This window comes from Lethenteron reissneri, chromosome 62 (genome assembly GCF_015708825.2).
Source record: "Lethenteron reissneri isolate LAM-NWPU_2019-01 chromosome 62, ASM1570882v1, whole genome shotgun sequence".
NCBI lineage: Eukaryota > Metazoa > Chordata > Hyperoartia > Petromyzontiformes > Petromyzontidae > Lethenteron > Lethenteron reissneri.
Window position 1 is genome coordinate 759,065 of NC_083840.1, and position 19,904 is coordinate 778,968.

At 52.1% G+C, this 19,904-nt stretch overlaps 1 protein-coding gene across 2 annotated transcripts; it reads right to left on the bottom strand.

Moving 5' to 3' along the window:
- Positions 1 to 974: 974 nt before the first annotated feature.
- QTRT2 (queuine tRNA-ribosyltransferase accessory subunit 2) lies at positions 975 to 19,666 on the bottom strand. Of its 2 annotated transcripts, XM_061576998.1 has the most exons (10): positions 19,427 to 19,657; positions 18,544 to 18,753; positions 18,340 to 18,395; positions 16,608 to 16,684; positions 14,874 to 14,966; positions 13,855 to 13,968; positions 12,053 to 12,267; positions 6,699 to 6,835; positions 5,824 to 5,989; positions 975 to 4,603 (listed from the first exon to the last, which is right to left on the bottom strand). In XM_061576998.1, the coding sequence occupies exons 2-10, from the start codon at positions 18,735 to 18,737 to the stop codon at positions 4,249 to 4,251; spliced, it is 1,407 nt and encodes a 468-aa protein (XP_061432982.1). In that variant the 5' UTR covers positions 18,738 to 18,753; positions 19,427 to 19,657; the 3' UTR covers positions 975 to 4,248. The 2 variants fall into 2 exon arrangements, with proteins under 2 accessions (XP_061432982.1, XP_061432983.1); XM_061576999.1 differs by lacking the exons at positions 975 to 4,603; positions 5,824 to 5,989; positions 6,699 to 6,835 and adding an exon at positions 6,866 to 8,251 and having other exon boundaries at positions 19,427 to 19,666.
- Positions 19,667 to 19,904: the final 238 nt, after the last annotated feature.

A 19,904-nucleotide genomic window follows, 5' to 3' on the forward strand; every position in this document is an offset into this window, starting at 1 on the left:
TGTCTTGTGGTTGTTGTTGTTGTTTGACTTGCATCCCACTGGGATTTTTGCACACAGCGTTGGTGTACGGTGTTTTTTCTGCAATATTTTTGCTGTCTTTTCTTGGATTTTCTGTTTGCACTTAGTCACATATTCACTTTAAGATGTTTTTTGTTCATGTTTTTTGTTTTTTTGTTTGTTGCGGTTGCACCCGATTCAAGAGCTGAATGGCTCACAGGGCTATACCTAATAAATGAACTTGAACTTGAACTTGATGTTCTGTTTACGTGACAAACCTTTCTAATTGGCTGTGTCGGGTGGTGTTGGGTTTAACGACACAGTTATATTTACACGATCTAACCCAAAAATACGTATTATAGCTGCCATATAGTTGGGTAAAATGTGTGTGCATGCACCTATGCCAGGATATCCAGCCATCGTGGAAGAGTACTAGTTATATCTGCTTTTAAGCTAATTTTTGCGGAGGCCCATTCAACCAGTATAAATGTGATCAAATAATTGCATGGGCTATACCTTTACCGCTTACAGTCGGTTGTTGAATGTGTTGAAATTCTATTGCACGGGTTGTGTTTCTGTCACACTGTAGTATGCAGTCATTGCTGGACAAATTCATATTTTTTTCAATAAATGTTAGGAACGCTTTACATATTGCTTCCCTGTTTCTGATCATTACTCGTGATAAATACAAAAGCATCAAAGTTAAAAACAAAAGTCCCCCACGTAACCGTTATGTCGTGACGGTGTCTACCCTGTGTGGAAAATGATTGGTTGTTTTACCCAATACACAAGAGGCAAATCCGTAGTGGAGTACGGTTTTGGTTTTCAAGGCAAACTCAACGGCTTCCTTATATCAAGGGGAAAAACCACCACAAATGTCAACCGTGAAAATTGCGCACCCATGCACTCTTACACACACCCAACCCTCAACCGCCCATGCCCTTATATGTGAAATCATTAGTGAAAGATGTACAATGTAAGTTTGTGTAAATCTTAATTATAAAGCAGAGAATACATCTGTTTGTTTGTGTGAAGCAGCGAAAACTCTCGAACGTTGAGCTCTAGCGTCATGAAATTTGAACATCTTATGCTGTCTGGAATTTCTAAGTAAACGCGACTATTTTTCAGCTACGTTATTCCCTTCCCGAGTTATCACGTGATAAATTACTCACAATACCCCCAGTGTTACCACGTGATGCATTACTCACAATACCCCCCGGTGTTACCACGTGACGCATTACTCATATTACTCCCAGGGTGATACCACGTGACGCATTACTCATATTACTCCCAGGCTATTACCACGTCATGCATTACTCACAATACCCTCACGGTGTTACCACGTGACGCATTACTCACAATATCCCCACGGTGTTATCACGTTATACATTACTCACAATACCCCCACAGTGTTACCACGTGACGCATTACTCATAATACTCCCAGGGTGTTACCACGTGATACATTACTCACAATACCCCACAGTGTTACCACGTGACGCATTACTCATAATACTCCCAGGGTATTACCACGTGATGCATTACGCACAATACCCATACAGTGTTATTCAGTGACGCATCTGTCTTTTTAGTGAAGTATAAGGGAATATTAAATTAATCCAAGACAAGAATCCAAGTCCCGGGCAAAGCCGGGTAGCAAAGCTGGTTGAATACATCGCGATGTAAAGACTGGCCTTTACCAATGGAATATAGAATATTCATCACCGCTGCCTGCTGGCTCCTGTACGCGGTGAAAAGGTGCATACCAGGTTTGGGACTGGGTGATTGTTATTGGACAATAAAAATGGATAACGTTTTGTGGGAGTCTTACAATGGCTAGTGGTGATTTGAAGGTATAGTCATGGCTACTTTGGTGGATGTGTTCGTTTTTTTAAGAACATTTTCATCACGTCCTGAGAATGCTTTACGCAATGGAAAGTGTGCCATGTCCCTGAAAACTTTAGGTGAAGCATGTCCCACCGTAGGACGGGGAGGTCATACCCATGAGCGTTCAAGATTTGGTATTGTTAATATTTGCCAGTTGTTTCGCTTTGGCTGTGTGGATTATAATAGTTTGATAAGTTGAAGCAAATCCGCATTGTAACATGATATTATTGTCTGAAGTGGTTGATGATTGAAGATATCTGACCGGGTATTCACTTTGTTCATGCCTCATGTACCAATGGCAGTATATCACATATCTATGTCTACCTCTATGAATCTCAATCTCTTTTTCTAAATATTTTCTCGATTTCCCCCTCTCACTCGCTGTGTCCTAAAATACGATGTTACGTTAGTCAGACAAGGTAAAATGCTTTTACAATAATTAAAAATACAATATTTGAATAAATATTGTATATTTGAATAAATATTGTATAATAAATATTGTTAAACATTTATTTTAGAAACCAAGATACACAGTGTAAATGGATAAAAACAATAATTTTCTCAGACATGCTGATGACAGTTATACGTTGCATAAGCAATACTCTGAAGGAAATGTTAGAACGTGTATGTATGGTGTGTCTTGTAGTGTGTGTCTCGTACGTATAGTGTATTGTAGTTTTCACGCAAGGTGTGCACTTAAAAGCTGATGCTGCAGCGTTTGCTGGTGCCCTGAAATGGTCCAGTCCCCGTCAGAGCTTGCACTGCAGGGCAGTTGATTGTGGTCCTGTTGTAGTTAGACCTGAAAGTGTTGCTTATGTTACCATCCTTTTGGCGTAGCGTGACACGGCCATAGCTCATGCGCAGGTCGTGATGGTGGTTGTTATGCTGTTGGTGAAGATGATATTTAGAAATGTAGTGTTGGACGTGGACGACAGGGTTGTTTTCATCTCTGGGGGCGCGCCAGTGCAGATCAGGTTTGACCTTCGCCACATGCCGCTGTAGCTGATCACCATTCACCAAGCGTTCCTCCTCTGTGTGACGTATCAGCGCCACTGCCCTTTTCTGGATGCACACTGCATGGTTGCAACAGCGCCGAGCAGAGAGTAGGCGGCGAAGCTTGGCCATGTCACGGCGTGGCACTTCGCTCACCCAATACAGGTCTGAGACGTGATTGAAGCCGCCACGCTCCCGTCGCGCCTTGATCAGCCTTACTGCTGCACTGGGAGATATTCCACTGTAGTGGGACAGCGCCCGCCCCGTGCAGCGGTTCATGTCCAAACAAGATTCCTTAATCGCTAGAGCCATGGTGAGTGTGTAAGTGAGCTGTTCAGCGTGGGTGGATGTGTTAGTTAGTTTGAGAAATGAGAATACGAGTGGATAGTGTCGTCGCTATTTATAACTCATCAGTGACGTCACTATTTCCGGTTGTAACACCGAAATGGGGACGTCATATCCTGAGGTGCTGGTGGGGCGTGGCCAAAGGATTTGGCATGACTACAATAGATCACGTGAGTTGCCACATTGTGACGTCATGGCATGAGGGATTGGTGGGCGTTACGACAGGAGGGATAATAACTACGGAAGTGGAAGTAGATACTTGAATGGTTATAGTTTTTCAGACCTCACTGTATGATTGATGACGGCTGCTTATGCGGATGAGTGATTGAAAATATCGCGATGTAAATACTGGCCTTTTCCCAATGGAAAGTAGAATATTCATCACCACTGTCTGCTGGCTAGAGCACGCGGTGAGAAGGTGCATAACAGGTTTGGGACTGGGTGATTGTTATTGGACAAAAAAATGGATAACGTTTTGGGGATTCTGACCATGGCTGGAGGTGATTTGAAGGTATAGTCATGGCTAGTATTGGAGGAAGTGAGGATTGTGTTCGTCTATTTAAGAACATTTTCAGCACGTCCTGAGAATGCACTCTCACACTCACCCACCCACTCTCACACTCGTACACACTCTCACACTCACCCATCCACTCACTCTCACACTCGTACACACACTCACCCACTCTCACCCTCACCCACTATCACACTCACCCATCCACTCACTCTCACACTCGTACACACTCTCAAACTCACCCACCCACTCTCACACTCGTACACACACTCACACTCACCCACTCTCACCCACTCTCACACTCACCCATCCACTCACTCTCACACTCGTACACACTCTCACACTCGTACACACTCTCACACTCGCTCACCCACTCTCACCCATCCACTCACTCTGACACTCGTAACCACCTCCCGCATACCGGACGAGGTAGTCAACATCTCCCTAGCCACCGCGGCGCTCTTTCACCCCACGCAGGCCTCTAACCCCACTCCCAACCGCCTACCCCCCCTACCCTTATCGCCCCCCCTCCACCCCCGTCGCGAGCGGAGGCAGCGGTGAGTCAACCGTGAGAGGTGGCGGGGGGCACGGGGGAAAGGGAGGGGGGGCTCCGGGGGAGGAGGAGAGAGGGGGGGGAGGGGCGGCGGCGAGGACCGCCGCCCGGAGGCGTGCGAGAGCGGGGGGCCCCCGTCGCAGAGCCCCCCTGAGGGCCGCGAAGAATCCGTGGTAGCGCGTCACGTTGTGGATGGAGAGCAGCACCCCGGCCAGCAGCTCCCTGGTGGCCAGCAGGTGGTGCAGGTAGGCGCGCGAGTGGTGGGCGCACGTGTAGCAGGGGCAGCCGGGCAGCAGTGGGCTCAGGTCGCCACGGAACCTGAACCGAGGGTGGGGGGGGGGGGTTACGGCAGAGACACGGCAGTCGCGATTGGCGATCGCGATCGGCCATTGAGATCGACGATTGCGATTGACGATTGAGATCGCTATTGACGGAGGACCCGGAGAAAAATCCAAGCGAACATTACAAGGAAAGAGTGACAGAGAGATGACACGCCCCGAGCGATCTTCAAGGCCACGGGCCCCGCAGGATTTTGTTAATCTGCTGTTCAACTGAAGCAGCACAAGTTTCGAGAGAATCCCTTCAAAAATGTAACCGGTTTCTCTAAAAGGAACAACACTTCACCCTCAAGTTTTGTCCTCATCGGACTGCGCACGTGCGCGCATGAGCGTCACCGTGACACCACGCGACAGACAGCTGCCGCTCGTTGCAGAGATGTTCGTGGCTTGAACCCGGCAGGCCACCCCTGGTTAATACTTCAGTTGCATATTGCGCCGTCCACTCCGCGCCCACGGCAGGCGTCTAAAGACCCTGTCGCGTTGTTCACAAAGGCCGGCGGGAAGCCATCGTGTGCCGGTGTCGCTAATCCAGTCGCCCAAATTGTATTTATATATTTTCATTACCACAAATTACTGAATTGGAATTTCACACACACAGCAACCACATCGCCCCCCGCCCCCCCCCCCACCGCGCTACTCGTAGCAGACTAACATCCTGCCCCGCTCGCAGTGCCCAAGTCACCTTGCGCCACACAGGGACAGCTGCCACTGGGCGTGCCTGAGCCCAGACCACAGAGCGATCATCATCCCCCATCACCCTCCTACTCGTGGACTGATGCCAAACTGCAGGCTCAGTTGCCCCAGTCACCTTTTGACAGCTGCCACTGAGGTTTTTACCCTTCACATTTTGAATCAACGTCACGCATTTGTTGTATTTGGCTGCTATACATTTCCATGTTATATTCGTTGAGCTATCGTTTGTAGCCAGGTCTCTTCTGAAAAAGTTATACAGCTCAGAGGACTTCACCTGGTCAGATAAAAAATAAAATAGTTTAGTTTTATTTGTAGATTTATTTTTTTAAAGTAATTTCCTATGCACTCCTATCGTGTTTGTGTGTCGTGTTTGGTGTTTGAGCGATCTCACTTCCGTGCTCCTAATGGAACATTTGTGAAAAAAAGAGCTTTGTGGCTCATCAGATTCCTCCTCCTGCAGTCTAAGTAACGACTCTGATTTTAGAAAAAGGAAGTTGCTGTAATTGCCTCTCTTCACGCAGGTTCATCTCGAATCGCGTGGGGATGCGGACATCGTCCTCCTCCTCTTCATCCTCCTCCTCATCCTCCTCCTGCTCCTCCTGCGTCACCTCGGGGATCGCGCTCCCCCCGGCGTCGTCGCCCTCGTCGCCCGCAACGTCCCCAAGCGCTGCCCCTGCGCACGGGAAAAGCCGACAACGGTTCACCACGACAGCTCCGGCCGTCGTCCTCGCAGCAGCAGCACCAACGGCAGCAGCAGCGGCGGCAGCTTTTGGACCGGCCGTCGAACAAAGACGCAGTCGCGCTTTCAGATGCGCTTCTACGACCGTCTGGAACACTCTTTCGTGATGGCGAGTGCCATGTCGGTGAGTGCCGTGACGGTGTGACGGTGTGATGGTGAGTGCCGTGACGGTGTGACGGTGAGTGCCGTGACGGTGTGACGGTGTGATGGTGAGTGCCGTGACGGTGTGACGGTGTGATGGTGAGTGCCGTGACGGTGTGACGGTGTGACGGTGAGTGCCGTGACGGTGTGACGGTGTGATGGTGAGTGCCGTGACGGTGTGACGGTGTGATGGTGAGTGCCGTGACGGTGTGACGGTGTGATGGTGAGTGCCGTGACGGTGTGACGGTGTGATGGTGAGTGCCGTGAGGGTGTGACGGTGTGACGGTGAGTGCCGTGACGGTGTGACGGTGTGATGGTGAGTGCCGTGACGGTGTGACGGTGTGACGGTGAGTGCCGTGACGGTGTGACGGTGTGATGGTGAGTGCCGTGACAGTGTGACGGTGTGATGGTGAGTGCCGTGACGGTGTGACGGTGTGATGGTGAGTGCCGTGACGGTGTGACGGTGTGATGGTGAGTGCCGTGAGGGGGTGGCGCTCCTCACCCGTCTCCCAGTCGTAGGAGAAGTGGAGAGCGCCACCGCGCTCCGTCACCAGGAAGGGGAAGTGGCCCTCAAAGAGGTCCACGCCGAGTGCGGCACAACGGAGCACTCGGTCCGGACGTCCCACGCCACACACCATGCTGCTCACCACACACCGTCACCACACACACCATCACCACACACACCGTCACCACACACACCATGCTGCTCACCACACACCGTCACCACACACACCGTCACCACACACACCACCACCACTCACACCATCACCACACACACCATCACCACGACACCATCACCACACATTGTCCTGGGCCTCTCCTAGGTCGACTCAGTCCTAAATGAGTGCATGGTGTGATGTGTAAAAACATTGCCACGAGAAAGGCCAAGGTGGCCTGGCGTGGTGCTTGTATTTGCATGCGTGCATCACCGTGGTCTGTCCGTGTGCAACTTGCGTGTGTGCATGTGTGCGTGTGTGTGTGCGTGTGTGTGTGTGCGTGCGTGTGTGCGTGTGTGGTGACGGTGGTGCAGTGGATAGCGCTGTAGTGACATAGAACGGTCACTACTGTGTCGGCCCGTACGAGGGCTGGGGGCCCCAAGGGGGTGCCTGGGGGGTCACGTGCTGGAGGGATCCGGACCTTCCCAGAGGTGGGTGAAGTGAGGCGTGTCCTGGGAAGGGAGGCGTGGCCTGGAGAGAGCCAGCCACGCCTGGGCGGAGCCGACCACGCCAAAGCAGATATAAGCGTGGTGTGAACGCAGAGCGAGGCTGTTGTACTGTACTCCGAAGAGTGAAGACACCATCGGTCGTCAAGTCCCGGGTCGTCGTCCTGGGCCAGGCAGGCCGTTGCCTGCCTGGTCCAGTCTGTGTCGCGTTCCAGAGTGTTAGTGAGTTGAGGAAGGTGGTCACCACCTCATGTACAGCGTTATGTTACTTACCGTTTAATAAATAGTGTTGCCTCCAAGCTGTGTATGTGTGCACCTAATTTGAACCCACTACATTTGGCGTCAGAAGTTGTGGAAAAATAAATATTGCTAGGTGTTATCCTAGGGAAGTAAAATGGGCACACAAAAAACAAATACAAAACTCATCTGGACGTCTTCGTACGACGGGGATGGTGTGACGACCGTCCTTCGGACAGCCCCGGGGATGGCAGCCCCGGTGACAGAGAGAGATGGCGCTGCACGCGGAGCGGTGGGACTTGCATCGCACTGCTGCTTCGCCGCCATCGGGAACGGAGCGACGGAGCCGCGGCGAGAGGACACCATCGTCGCTGCGGGGGCTGGCGGAGGAGGCACGGGCATGCGGGCCACGCGGTGGGCCCGCCATTTTGGCGGCTGGTCGGGGCGCTGTTCCCGCCAAAACGCCGTTCCCGCCATTTCGGCGGCTGGTCGGGGCGCTGTTCCCGCCAAAACGCCGTTCCCGCCATTTCGGCGGCTGGTCGGGGCGCTGTTCCCGCCAAAACGCCGTTCCCGCCATTTCGGAGGCGGGTCGGTGCGCTGTTCCCGCCAAAACGCCGCTCCTGCTGCCGAAATGCCGCTCCCGCCGACATCGACGCCTGCAGAGGGTTCGCAAGAGCAGGCCGTGTTCACCATGAAAGATTCTTCGGGCCGTCCCAGTGCTCCACCTTGCCGCCCTCCGCTATGCACAGTTTGCCAGGCGAGTCATGACATGACAAGCACCCGGCCCCAAGAAAAATAATAATAATCTTCACCCATCTTGCGTGTGCCGGGTTGCGATCGCGTGTGTTTTTTTTTTTACTCGCTGGTTTGCGGAGCGTGTTCGTCCGGTTGTGTGCGTGAGAAATTGACGCGGCGACCATGCGGGTTTCTGCTTGTAACAGTGTTTGTTGTTAATTACGGCGTCAAGATCGGTATCTTCTGGGTGTAGTTAATGATTAATTCGTTGTTGGTGTCCCGAGCTCCGTTGATATCCTCTATGTTGCCGTGTTAATGACTCGTGTTGTTACATCGTTGTGTTGCGAAATCGCCATTGTTATTGTGTATACTGTATGGAGTTCGCTCGTGATTGTCACTTGTAACTGTCAGAAACTTTGATCGTCATTGTTGCCAATGTACAGACCGTATGGAGCTTTGCTTGGTATTTTTAACAGTGTATGGAATGTTGGGTACTTGCTTGTGATTATTTACTATCTACGGATTGTCTGGAGTATTGATTGTGTGTGTTGCCATGTGGGGACTGGATGGAGCATTGCGCCAAATGATTGACTGTACGAACTTCGTATACTGCATATACTGTATTAATCAATTCGGCGATTCTTGGGGTTTGTGTCTAGTTTTTTTGCTCTCAAAATTCGAATGCCCTGAGTCCCATGGTTAATGTTGAAGGGGATTTTGAAATGACAGGTTCGGTTCGTTTCAAACTCACTGGTTGGCTCCTGTCCGTTGTTGCACAGATGATGTCTTTTGTGCGGGAATGCTCCTTGTGTTCTACATGGATCGGGGGTGCGTTTCCGTTAATTGCCGTCAAATTGCGTTGCTCTCTCCACTTGGTTGGTACAGCTCAATGCTGCAATGCGAGTCTCGGAGATGATGTGTACGGATACGGGATGTGAGGTGTATTGTTGTGACCATTGAATATTCGGGATCGTCACAAATTGTGCGTACCTGTTCGGCATTGGATCAGTTCTGTGGGGGATCATAATTCAAATTGTATGTGTTGTGATGGTGTTAAATTGCGATGGTGACATGCTGCCAGGGATTTGGAAGTGTGGTGCTGGCTGTCACTTATCTTGGGGCGCAGATCCTGGCCAGGATGGCCCAGTGAGTGTTGCGTGTCTAACATGAACGTTGTGGTCCCGTCATGCTATGGCTGACGGCTTGACCTGACAGCCCGGAGATTGAAACACTCCGTGGTATGTCTAGCCTAGTGGACTGTGCGCTCACAGGGCTCGGAGAGTGTGGTCCCGTCATGCAATGGCTGACGGCTTGACCTGACAGCCCGGAGATTGAAACACTCCGTGGCATGTCTAGCCTAGTGGGCTGTGTGCTCACATGGCTCGGAGAGTGTGGTCCCGTCATGCAATGGCTGACGGCTTGACCTGACAGCCCGAGGGAGATTGAAACACTCCGTGGCATGTCTAGCCTAGTGGGCTGTGTGCTCACATGGCTCGGAGAGTGTGGTCCCGTCATGCAATGGCTGACGACTTGACCTGACAGCCCGGAGATTGAAACACTCCGTGGCATGTCTAGCCTAGTGGGCTGTGTGCTCACATGGCTCGGAGAGTGTGGTCCCGTCATGCAATGGCTGACGACTTGACCTGACAGCCCGGAGATTGAAACACTCCGTGGCATGTCTAGCCTAGTGGGCTGTGTGCTCACATGGCTCGGAGAGTGTGGTCCCGTCATGCAATGGCTGACGGCTTGACCTAACAGCCCGGAGATCGAGACACTCCGTGGCTTGTCTAGCCTTGTGGGCTGTGCGCTCACATGGCTCAGGGAGTGTGGTCCCGTCATGCTGTGTCTGACGGCTTGACCTGACAGCCCGGAGATCAAGACACTCTGTGGCTTGTCTAGCCTTGTGGGCTGTGCGCTCACATGGCTCAGGGAGTGTGGTCCCGTCATGCTATGGCTGACAGCTTGACCTGATGGCTCGGAGGTTGAGACCCTCCGAGGCGCGTTGAAACAGTGGGCTGGAGATTCGTAAGGTTCAGGTGGAGTTGTCCTGTTACGTTGAGACTGTATCCCTCAGTTGTTAGGGTGCATGTTGTGCAGTGAGTGAACGATGGGTCGTCTCAGCTCGGTCGGTACAGCTATATGCTGCGATGCGAGTCTTGGAGAGAGACTGGGTCGTCTCAGCTCGGTCGGTACAGCTATATGCTGCGATGCGAGTCTTGGAGAGAGACTGGGTCGTCTCAGCTCGGTCGGTACAGCTATATGCTGCGATGCGAGTCTTGGAGAGAGACTGGGTTAAAATCCCGATAGGGCCGACGCGTGCTGCTGGTTGTGACGCTGCGTCGGAAAGGCGGTGGGGTGGTAACATGGAAATTCTCCCCCCGATATGGCCGACGCGTGCTACTGGTTGTGACGCCACGTCGGAAAGGCGGGGGGGTGCTAACGGGTGACTGTCATTGCATGCGTGATTCTAACGGGGGGGGGGGGGGGCTGTGCTGGAACGTAAGTGGGTTAGCCAGTTTTCATGTATATTTGTTGTTAATTCCCCGTTTTCTATGCGGTTCCCTTTTACCCTCGTCGATTCTGTATATATTACGTGATTGTATTTCTTATCGGTCGCCGGTCATTTATTGATGTTGCTGGTTCGGAGGCACACCTTTTCGATGTTTCACAGTTGTGTTACAGCCGGGGACGGCTGTGTGTTTATACAGGGGGGGGTGATGTAGTGACATAGAACGGTCACTACTGTGTCGGCCCGTACGAGGGCTGGGGGCCCCAAGGGGGTGCCTGGGGGGTCACGTGCTGGAGGGATCCGGACCTTCCCAGAGGTGGGTGAAGTGAGGCGTGTCCTGGGAAGGGAGGCGTGGCCTGGAGAGAGCCAGCCACGCCTGGGCGGAGCCGACCACGCCAAAGCAGATATAAGCGTGGTGTGAACGCAGAGCGAGGCTGTTGTACTGTACTCCGAAGAGTGAAGACACCATCGGTCGTCAAGTCCCGGGTCGTCGTCCTGGGCCAGGCAGGCCGTTGCCTGCCTGGTCCAGTCTGTGTCGCGTTCCAGAGTGTTAGTGAGTTGAGGAAGGTGGTCACCACCTCATGTACAGCGTTATGTTACTTACCGTTTAATAAATAGTGTTGCCTCCAAGCTGTGTGTGTGTGCACCTAATTTGAACCCACTACAGCGCACGCCACGACGAACCAGGCGACCCGAGTCCAATTCCCGCTCATGGCCAACACCAGTGACGATTATTTGAACTGGTTCCTGAGTCTCCCCTAGGTCGACTCAGCCTCAAATGAGTACCTGGTGTAGTGTGCAAAGATCGGCACTGGAGAGACAAAGGCGGAGGGTGTGGAGCTGGCCACCCACCACCTCGTGTGCCGTGCCGGCCTTCATTGGCGCTACTCGCTAACAGCACTTGCCCCAACAGTCTGTTAAGGCTACACATAGGATTTGAAGCTTTCGTTACTACAGGAATCCATACTCTTTGGTTCTTTCGGTAAAGTCACGTAGGTATAAAATAAAATAAATCACGACGTTTCGGACGCAACACAAGCGTCCGCCAGCTTTCCCACCTGATGACGGGCGCTTGTGTTGCGCCCGAAACGTCGTGATTTATTTTATTTTATACCTACGTGACTTTACCGAAAGAACCAAAGAGTACACATAGGATCTTTGTCTTTGTGTGCGTGCATACGCGCGTGTGTCTGTGCGTGTGTGCGTGCGTCACCGCGGCTTGTCTGGCGGCAGTTCGGCGATGACGGCACGCAGGATGCGGCTCCGCGTGGCGGTGCCGGGCCGACCTTCCCCGCACTGCCGCTGGCTGAGTCCCGACACCAGGAAGCCATCGACGGCGCGGGCGGCGGTGAAGCGCGCCGAACGCACGCGCTCAGCCAGCAGCGCACCGCCCTGCACCGTGCCCAGCACGCCCACGCTGCTCAGCTCCTGCACCGCACGCACCGCAAAGATCACGATCACACACCGCACCACACACACACACAGCATCACACACACACAGCATCACCAGACACACACAGCACCACACACAGCACCAGACACACACAGCACCACACACACACAGCACCACACACACACAGCCCCGCACGCACAGCACCGCACGCACTGCACCGCACGCACTGCACGGATAATGATCACGCACACATCACGCACAGCACTAATAAAAGATATTCGCTACTAACTGGCGGTGACATCACCACGGCGCTTGTGCCAGGCTATGTGCACGTTGAGTCAACGTGAAGTGTTGAACGCCCGTTGGCAGGAGGTCACGGGGCAGACCCAGGTGCCATGGGTCGACTGACTGAGATGACTGAGATGACTGGCTGATGCTCTATGGTGCAGAGTCTTGATGAGGGAATTCTTCTGGGATGGATGGTGGTGGAAATCTGGTTTCAGGTAAGCATCCGTGACCTTACCCTACATCACCTTACCATACATTGCGGGAATCACAAAAAAGATCTCCAAAATCTTGAATAAACACAAGTTCCAGGTCCGATTCAACACAGTACATAAAATCCGTGATCTGGTTCCGTCTGTAAAAGATGTGATTCCGGACATACAGTACCCTGGCGTCTACAAACTAAGTTGCCTCTGTGGTAGCAGTTACATTGGAGAAACCAAACGACATGTCTCGGACCGCATCCGTGAGCACAAAAAAAAAACACGGTAGGACCAACACCTCGGCTGTGGCAGATCACATATAATTCAGTGGGCTCACATGACATTGACTTCTCCAAGACAGAGGTTCTCTGCAAGCCATCTGGCTACCATGAGAGATTCGTTCAAGAGGCTATCCACATATACAAACACAGAGACAATTTCAACTGAGAAGATGAATTCTGGCTTAGCAATCATTGGAAGGATTTGATAAACCATTTCAGGTCTTAATTGATTGTGTTCACGCTTATGGTGACTTTCAGACCGCATTCCATTCTCTTCCTCTCCCCCCTCCTCTTTTCCGAACATAGATGGATTCGTCCATCTGAACAACTGCCAAAATCGCTGTCCGTGGTGCTGACGTTAAGAAAAAAACGACACTTTTTAAAAATGTGTTGCTGTGTTTTTTCACACCTGATGACGATTGCTTGTGTTGCAGTCGAAACGTCGTGAGAATTTTATCGTTTTATATTTTTATTATTCCCTTCTACGTGACATTACCGAAAGAACCAAGCATATGAATCCCTGCAGTCACGAAAGCTTTAAATAAAAAATCAACTGCGCAGTTAATGAGTGGTGATCACTCACCGGGTGAGTGGATTGTGTGGTGTGCAGCGAGCGGTATAGTGAGTGGTGTAGTGAGTGGTGTAGTGAGTGGTGTAGTGAGTGGTGTAGTGAATGGATTGTGTGGTGTGTAGTGAGTGGTGTAGTGAGTGGTGTAGTGAATGGATTGTGTGGTGTGTAGTGAGTGGTGTAGTGAGTGGTGTAGTGAGTGGATTGTGTGGTGTGTCGTGAGCAGTGTAGTGAGTGGTTTGGTGAGTGGTATAGTGAGTAGAGTAGTGAGCAGCGAACGCTCACCGGGTGAGTGTGGTGAGCGAGCAGGCACGCGTCCAGGAAGGCGAGCGTTCGATCCACGCCGCGCCGCTCACGCTTACTCGACGCCGTGGGGCCTTCGTCATCAGCTGCCGGGGCCTGCGTCACAACCACCACCACGTATCAAAACCACCACAACCACTACCACACGTCACAACAACTACAACCACCACCACACGTCACAACCACCACCACGACCACCACACGTCACAACCACCACAACCATGCCTCATTACCACCACGCATCACAATCACCACCACGACCACCACGCGTCACAACCACCACAACCACCACAACCACCACAACCATGCCTCACTGCCACCACACGTCACAACCACCACGGGTCACAACCACCACGCTTCACAACCACCAACATCACGCGTCACAACCACCACCACGTATCAAAACCACCACAACCACCACCACACGTCACAACCACCACCACGACCACCGCACGTCACAACCACCACAACCACCACAACCACCACAACCATGCCTCACTACCACACGTCACAACAACTACAACCACCACCACGCGTCACAATCACCACTATGCGTCACAAGCACCTAGACTGGCACAAACGCCGTGGTGATGTCACCGACAGTTAATGGCGAATGGGGGCTCTTGTGTGTGTGTGTGTGTGCGCGTAGTGTCGTGGTTGCTGCACTGTGCTACGAACCGGTTGCTGCACTGGGCTATAAAGTATCCTGGGCCTCCCCTAGGTCAACTCAGCCTCAAACGAGTACCTGGTGCGGTGTGTAAACATCGCCACTGGGGAGACAAAGGCGGCCAAGCGTGGTGCTGGCCACCCACCCCCTCCTCCCCCGTTGTGTACCGTGCCGGCCTTCGTAGGCACTGCTACTAACTAAAACAATGTGGGGGGGTTGTGGGGGGGGGGGTAGCAGGGGGGTTGTGGGGGTGGGGTAGCAGGGGGGGTGTGGGGGGGGAGCAGGAAGGGAGCGGGGGGGGGCAAGGAGGCTTCGTCTTGATCGTGCGTCGCACCTGGTAGCACGCGGGCCGCACCGCTCGCTGCAGCTCCACGTAGCGCGATGGGGAGAGCTCCATGCGGCCCCCGCTGCCCCAGACGGACACGGTCTGGCACGGACATGGGGGAGGTGACGCACGCAGCTCAGCTACCGGTCGCGCAGTCCCCACGAGTCATCGGTGACGAGAGGCCCAGCGGGACGCAACCGTCTCTCGCAGGAGGCGGTCCTGCGAGTTTTTTGTTTCAGTGCCTTTACGTGACTTTACCTAAAGAACCAAAGAGTATGGATCCCTGCAGTCACGAAAACTTCAAATCTAGATTGATCCCAATTGAGACGTTTGCGGCTATGTTTTTCGGCACTTGGGACGTTTAGCCAATATCAGTTACACCGTGTGTGTATTGGGTCTATCTCTGGAAGGAAACCCCATGCAGAGCAGGGGGGGGGATATAGAAACTCCACTCGCTCACTCTGCAGAACAGGGGGAGATCATACAAACTCCACTCACATACTCTGCAGAACAGGGGGAGATCATACAAACTCCACTCACATACTCTGCAGAACAGGGGGAGATCATACAAACTCCACTCACATACTCTGCAGAACAGGGGGAGATCATACAAACTCCACTCACTCACTCTGCAGAACAGGGGGAGATCATACAAACTCCACTCACTCACTCTGCAGAACAGGGGGAGATCATACAAACTCCACTCACTCACTCTGCAGAACAGGGGGAGATCATACAAACTCCACTCACATACTCTGCAGAACAGGGGGAGATCATACAAACTCCACTCACTCACTCTGCAGAACAGGGGGAGATCATACAAACTCCACTCACTCACTCTGCAGAACAGGGGGAGATCATACAAACTCCACTCACTCACTCTGCAGAACAGGGGGAGATCATACAAACTCCACTCACATACTCTGCAGAACAGGGGGAGATCATACAAACTCCACTCACTCACTCTGCAGAACAGGGGGAGATCATACAAACTCCACTCACATACTCTGCAGAACAGGGGGAGAACATACAAACTCCACTCACTCACTCTGTAGAACAGGGGGAGATCATACAAACTCCACTCACTCACTCTGCAGAACAGGGGGAGATCATACAAACTCCACTCACATACTCTGCAGAACAGGGGGAGAACATACAAACTCCACTCACTCACTCTGTAGAACAGGGGGAGATCATACAAACTCCACTCACTCACTCTGCAGAACAGGTGGAGATCATACAAACTCCACTCACTCACTCTGCAGAACAGGGGGAGATCATACAAACTCCACCCACTCACTCTGTAGAACAGGGGGAGATCATACAAACTCCACTCACTCACTCTGCAGAACAGGGGGAGATCATACAAACTCCACCCACTCACTCTGTAGAACAGGGGGAGATCATACAAACTCCACTCACTCACTCTGCAGAACAGGGGGACATCATACAAACTCCACTCGCTCACTCTGCAGAACAGGGGGAGATCATACAAACTTCACTCACTCACTGCAGAACAGGGGGACATCATAAAAACTACACGCAGAAAGGCATCCGAGTCACAAATAGAATCTCCAGGCCCCTGGTTGCTACGAAGCGGGCGTACCACCACTGCAGCGCCACAAGCCTGCCGCCCTATGGGAAGCATTAGAGAATCCATGCACACGTCTGATTTTTCTTCCTGGTCTACTGCGTGAGGGTGGGGGGGTTGTTGGGAGGGGGGTGTTGGGTGGGTGGTGGTACCTTGCTGGTGGTGAACCCCTGTGGAGTGGGGGTTGCCGGGTCGTACTGCGTGCACAGCAGCAGCATGTCCGGCAGACCTGCGCCGAACAGCGGAGGAGAATGCACACACACAAAGACAGAGGTCACCCCGCGTAGCCCTTTAACAGAGTGACATGTCTCGGACCGTGTTCGTCGTGAACACAAGGCAGATCTGAAACACGGTAGGACCAATACCTCGGCCGTCGCTGATCATTGTTTTAATGCTGTGGGCTCACACGAAATAGATTTCTCCAAGGCGAAGGTACTCTGCAAACCCACTGGCTATCAGCAAAGATTCGTTCATGAAGCCATCCAGATATATAAACACAGACACAATTTCAACCGAGAAGATGGATACAAACTGAGCAATCATTGGAAGGACGTTATTAACCAGGTAAAGTCTTAACTAACTGTGATGTTACCATCCTACCTGCCAATGTTAGTAGTTATTTTCGACTCTCTGGTGTTACATTAACAGGTTCAATGTCTTTACATTAACAGGATAAATGTCTCACTAACACAGCCACCGTTGCTCGTATTCCTCGATGTGGCGGTGGCTCTACGATCTTACATTGACATGCTAATCTCTCACAATGCAATGGCCACCTCCCCGCAGCTTCGTCGTCGTGGATGTGGCTCTCCGATTTACCCGATCTTACATTGACATGCAAATTTCACAACTAGCCCCACCCACTTCGCTTATGACCCTTGGGCTACACCCATCTCAAAGCTTTATAACATCCTGCCTCAGCAGCTCTCCCGCTATTTTTTCACCTGATGACGATTGCGATCGAAACGTCGTGATATTTTTATCATTTTTTCTATCTACGTGGCTTTACCGAAATAATATTTTAACAGAGTGTTGGGGCAAGCGCTGCAAGAGGGTGGGTGGCCAGCACCACGCCCCGTCCGCCTTTGTCTCCCCAGTGGCGATGTTTACACACAGCACCAGGTAGTCATTTGAGGGTGAGCCGACCTAAGGAAGGCCCAGGACCGATTCAGATATAAATGTCACTGGTGTTGGCCGTGGGCGAGTGATAGTTTAAAATAAGCACAAAGACTTACGGATAAGTGCAAAACCCATTGAAAATGATGAAACGGCAAAGCCAAGGACTGCCCACCCCTCACGGTGACTGGAGCCAGAACCAGTGCCCCGGACCTCCTGTGTTCCACGGGGGTCTAGACGGTACTGGTCCAGCTCCCGACAGATGCATGGCAGCCTCTGCTCAACAGTTTGCGTTCGGCTATCCCTCGTAGGCCAACCGCAGTTATTTTCTTCTGGTGTTTCTGAAGGAACTAAACTATTGTTTTTACTTTACCACGGTAAGGCACACTGAGCTATATAGCTTTTTTTCAAAACCGACCTGGCCACAAATGATAGCTCAACGAAGTGGCTTATCGTCATTGAAATTTATAGCAGCAGCCAAATACTCTGAACGCACATTGATTTTGATTCTAAACGTGGAGCAGCGCAAACTCGAAATATACAGCAGGCGTCAGGTTCTGGATAGAGACCACGAACGCCTGTATACCAGGCGAGGTAGTTAACATCTCGCCACCATGGCACCCAACGTGGAACATGAGGGGACGGGGAGTAGTCTCCTGGCCCTGGCAAACTGGGTTCGGCATGCACACGCAATGAGTGAATCAGTGAGTGAATTGGAGTGATTGAATCCGCGAGGGTTACGCTACTTATCCCGTGTTCGCTTCTCACCGATGAACTTTGCGAACCCCTCCCCGTATTCCTCCAGCACCTCCTGCTGCTCCGCCCTGCAGCAGGAGCAGTGGCAACAGCAGCAACAGCAGCAACAGCAGCAACAGCAGCAGGGCAACAGTGATGGGAGCTAGAATCATGAGATAGAACCAGCAACTGGAATCTGGTCTTGATCACTCAGAGGAGACCTGTGCTGTCACTCACAGTGAGGCGAGGGGGACCTGGGCCACGATCGGTGCCGGCTCCACCAGCTCCAGGTTGTCGTGCGTCAGGTTGGGCGCCGTGCCGCCGCGTGTGTACAGGAGGCACGCGGGGAGCTCCAAGCACTTCTCTCCCCAGAAGAGCTCGCCCACGCGGCAACCCGCCACCACGCTCGACAACTTCATCCGCATCGCCATCGCCACTGACGCCACCCTGGACACACCGCCACAAGGCAAAACGGGAGACAAAGGGGGGGGGGGGGTGGATCAGAGTAGCGCTTTCAGATTGCGCTTCTGCGGCCGTCTGGAACACCGCTGTACTCAATTGACAAACTCATTTATTTAGAACACATTTTTGTGTTTAGTTTGTTGTCCTTCCATCCTGCACCTCCGATTGGCACGACTGGCTACGTACGATGCGAAAGAAGTTCAACACGCATACATACGAGTCTCTGGTTTTCTGTGGGTCTCTGTGAGTTTCTTGCTTCCAATATCAGCAAGCCACTGGAGATAAGCACTTTTAAACCATCTAGATTGAAACCTCATTTCTTTAGAACTGCTTTGTGCGTGTTAGTTTGTGGTCCTTCCGCCCGCACCTGCGATTAGCGCGGTTGGCTACGTATGGTGCGAAAGAAGTTCAACATACATACATCATCACTCCCTGCTGGGGACAATAAAATAAGTACCACTTTTTGTGGAAGTCTAACAGCCCCACACAAATACACATCGATTTCCCCCCTTCCCCATATATCCACTAACTGTTGGAGGCCAGTGCCGTTAGCGAGTTGCACTGTGTAAAAACCGACACGGCACACATACACTACGCCCAGGGCCGCCTTTGTCTCCTCCAATGCTGATGTTTAATACAAACTGCAGCAGGTACTCACTTAAGGCTGAGTCGATCTAAGAGGAAGTCTGTCGAGGAATAGTTCAGATATTTGCTGTCGCTATTATTGGTCGTGAGCGGCAATGGAAATCTGTTTGCCAGGTTCGTAGGGCAGTGCAGCGCGAACCACTGCACCACCGCAGATAGACAGACACACACACACAAACATATAGAGACCCAGACACGCAGAGACCCAGACACGCAGACACAGAGTCCCAGACACACAGAGACCCAGACACACAGACACACAGAGACACAGACACACAGACACAGAGACCCAGACACACAGACACAGAGACCCAGACACACAGAGACCCAGACACCCAGACACAGAGACCCAGACACACAGAGACACAGACACACAGAGACACAAACACACAGACACACAAAGAATCACACACAGAGACCCACACGCAGAGACCCACACAGACACAGAGACCCAGACACACAGAGACACAGAGACCCAGACACACAGAAAC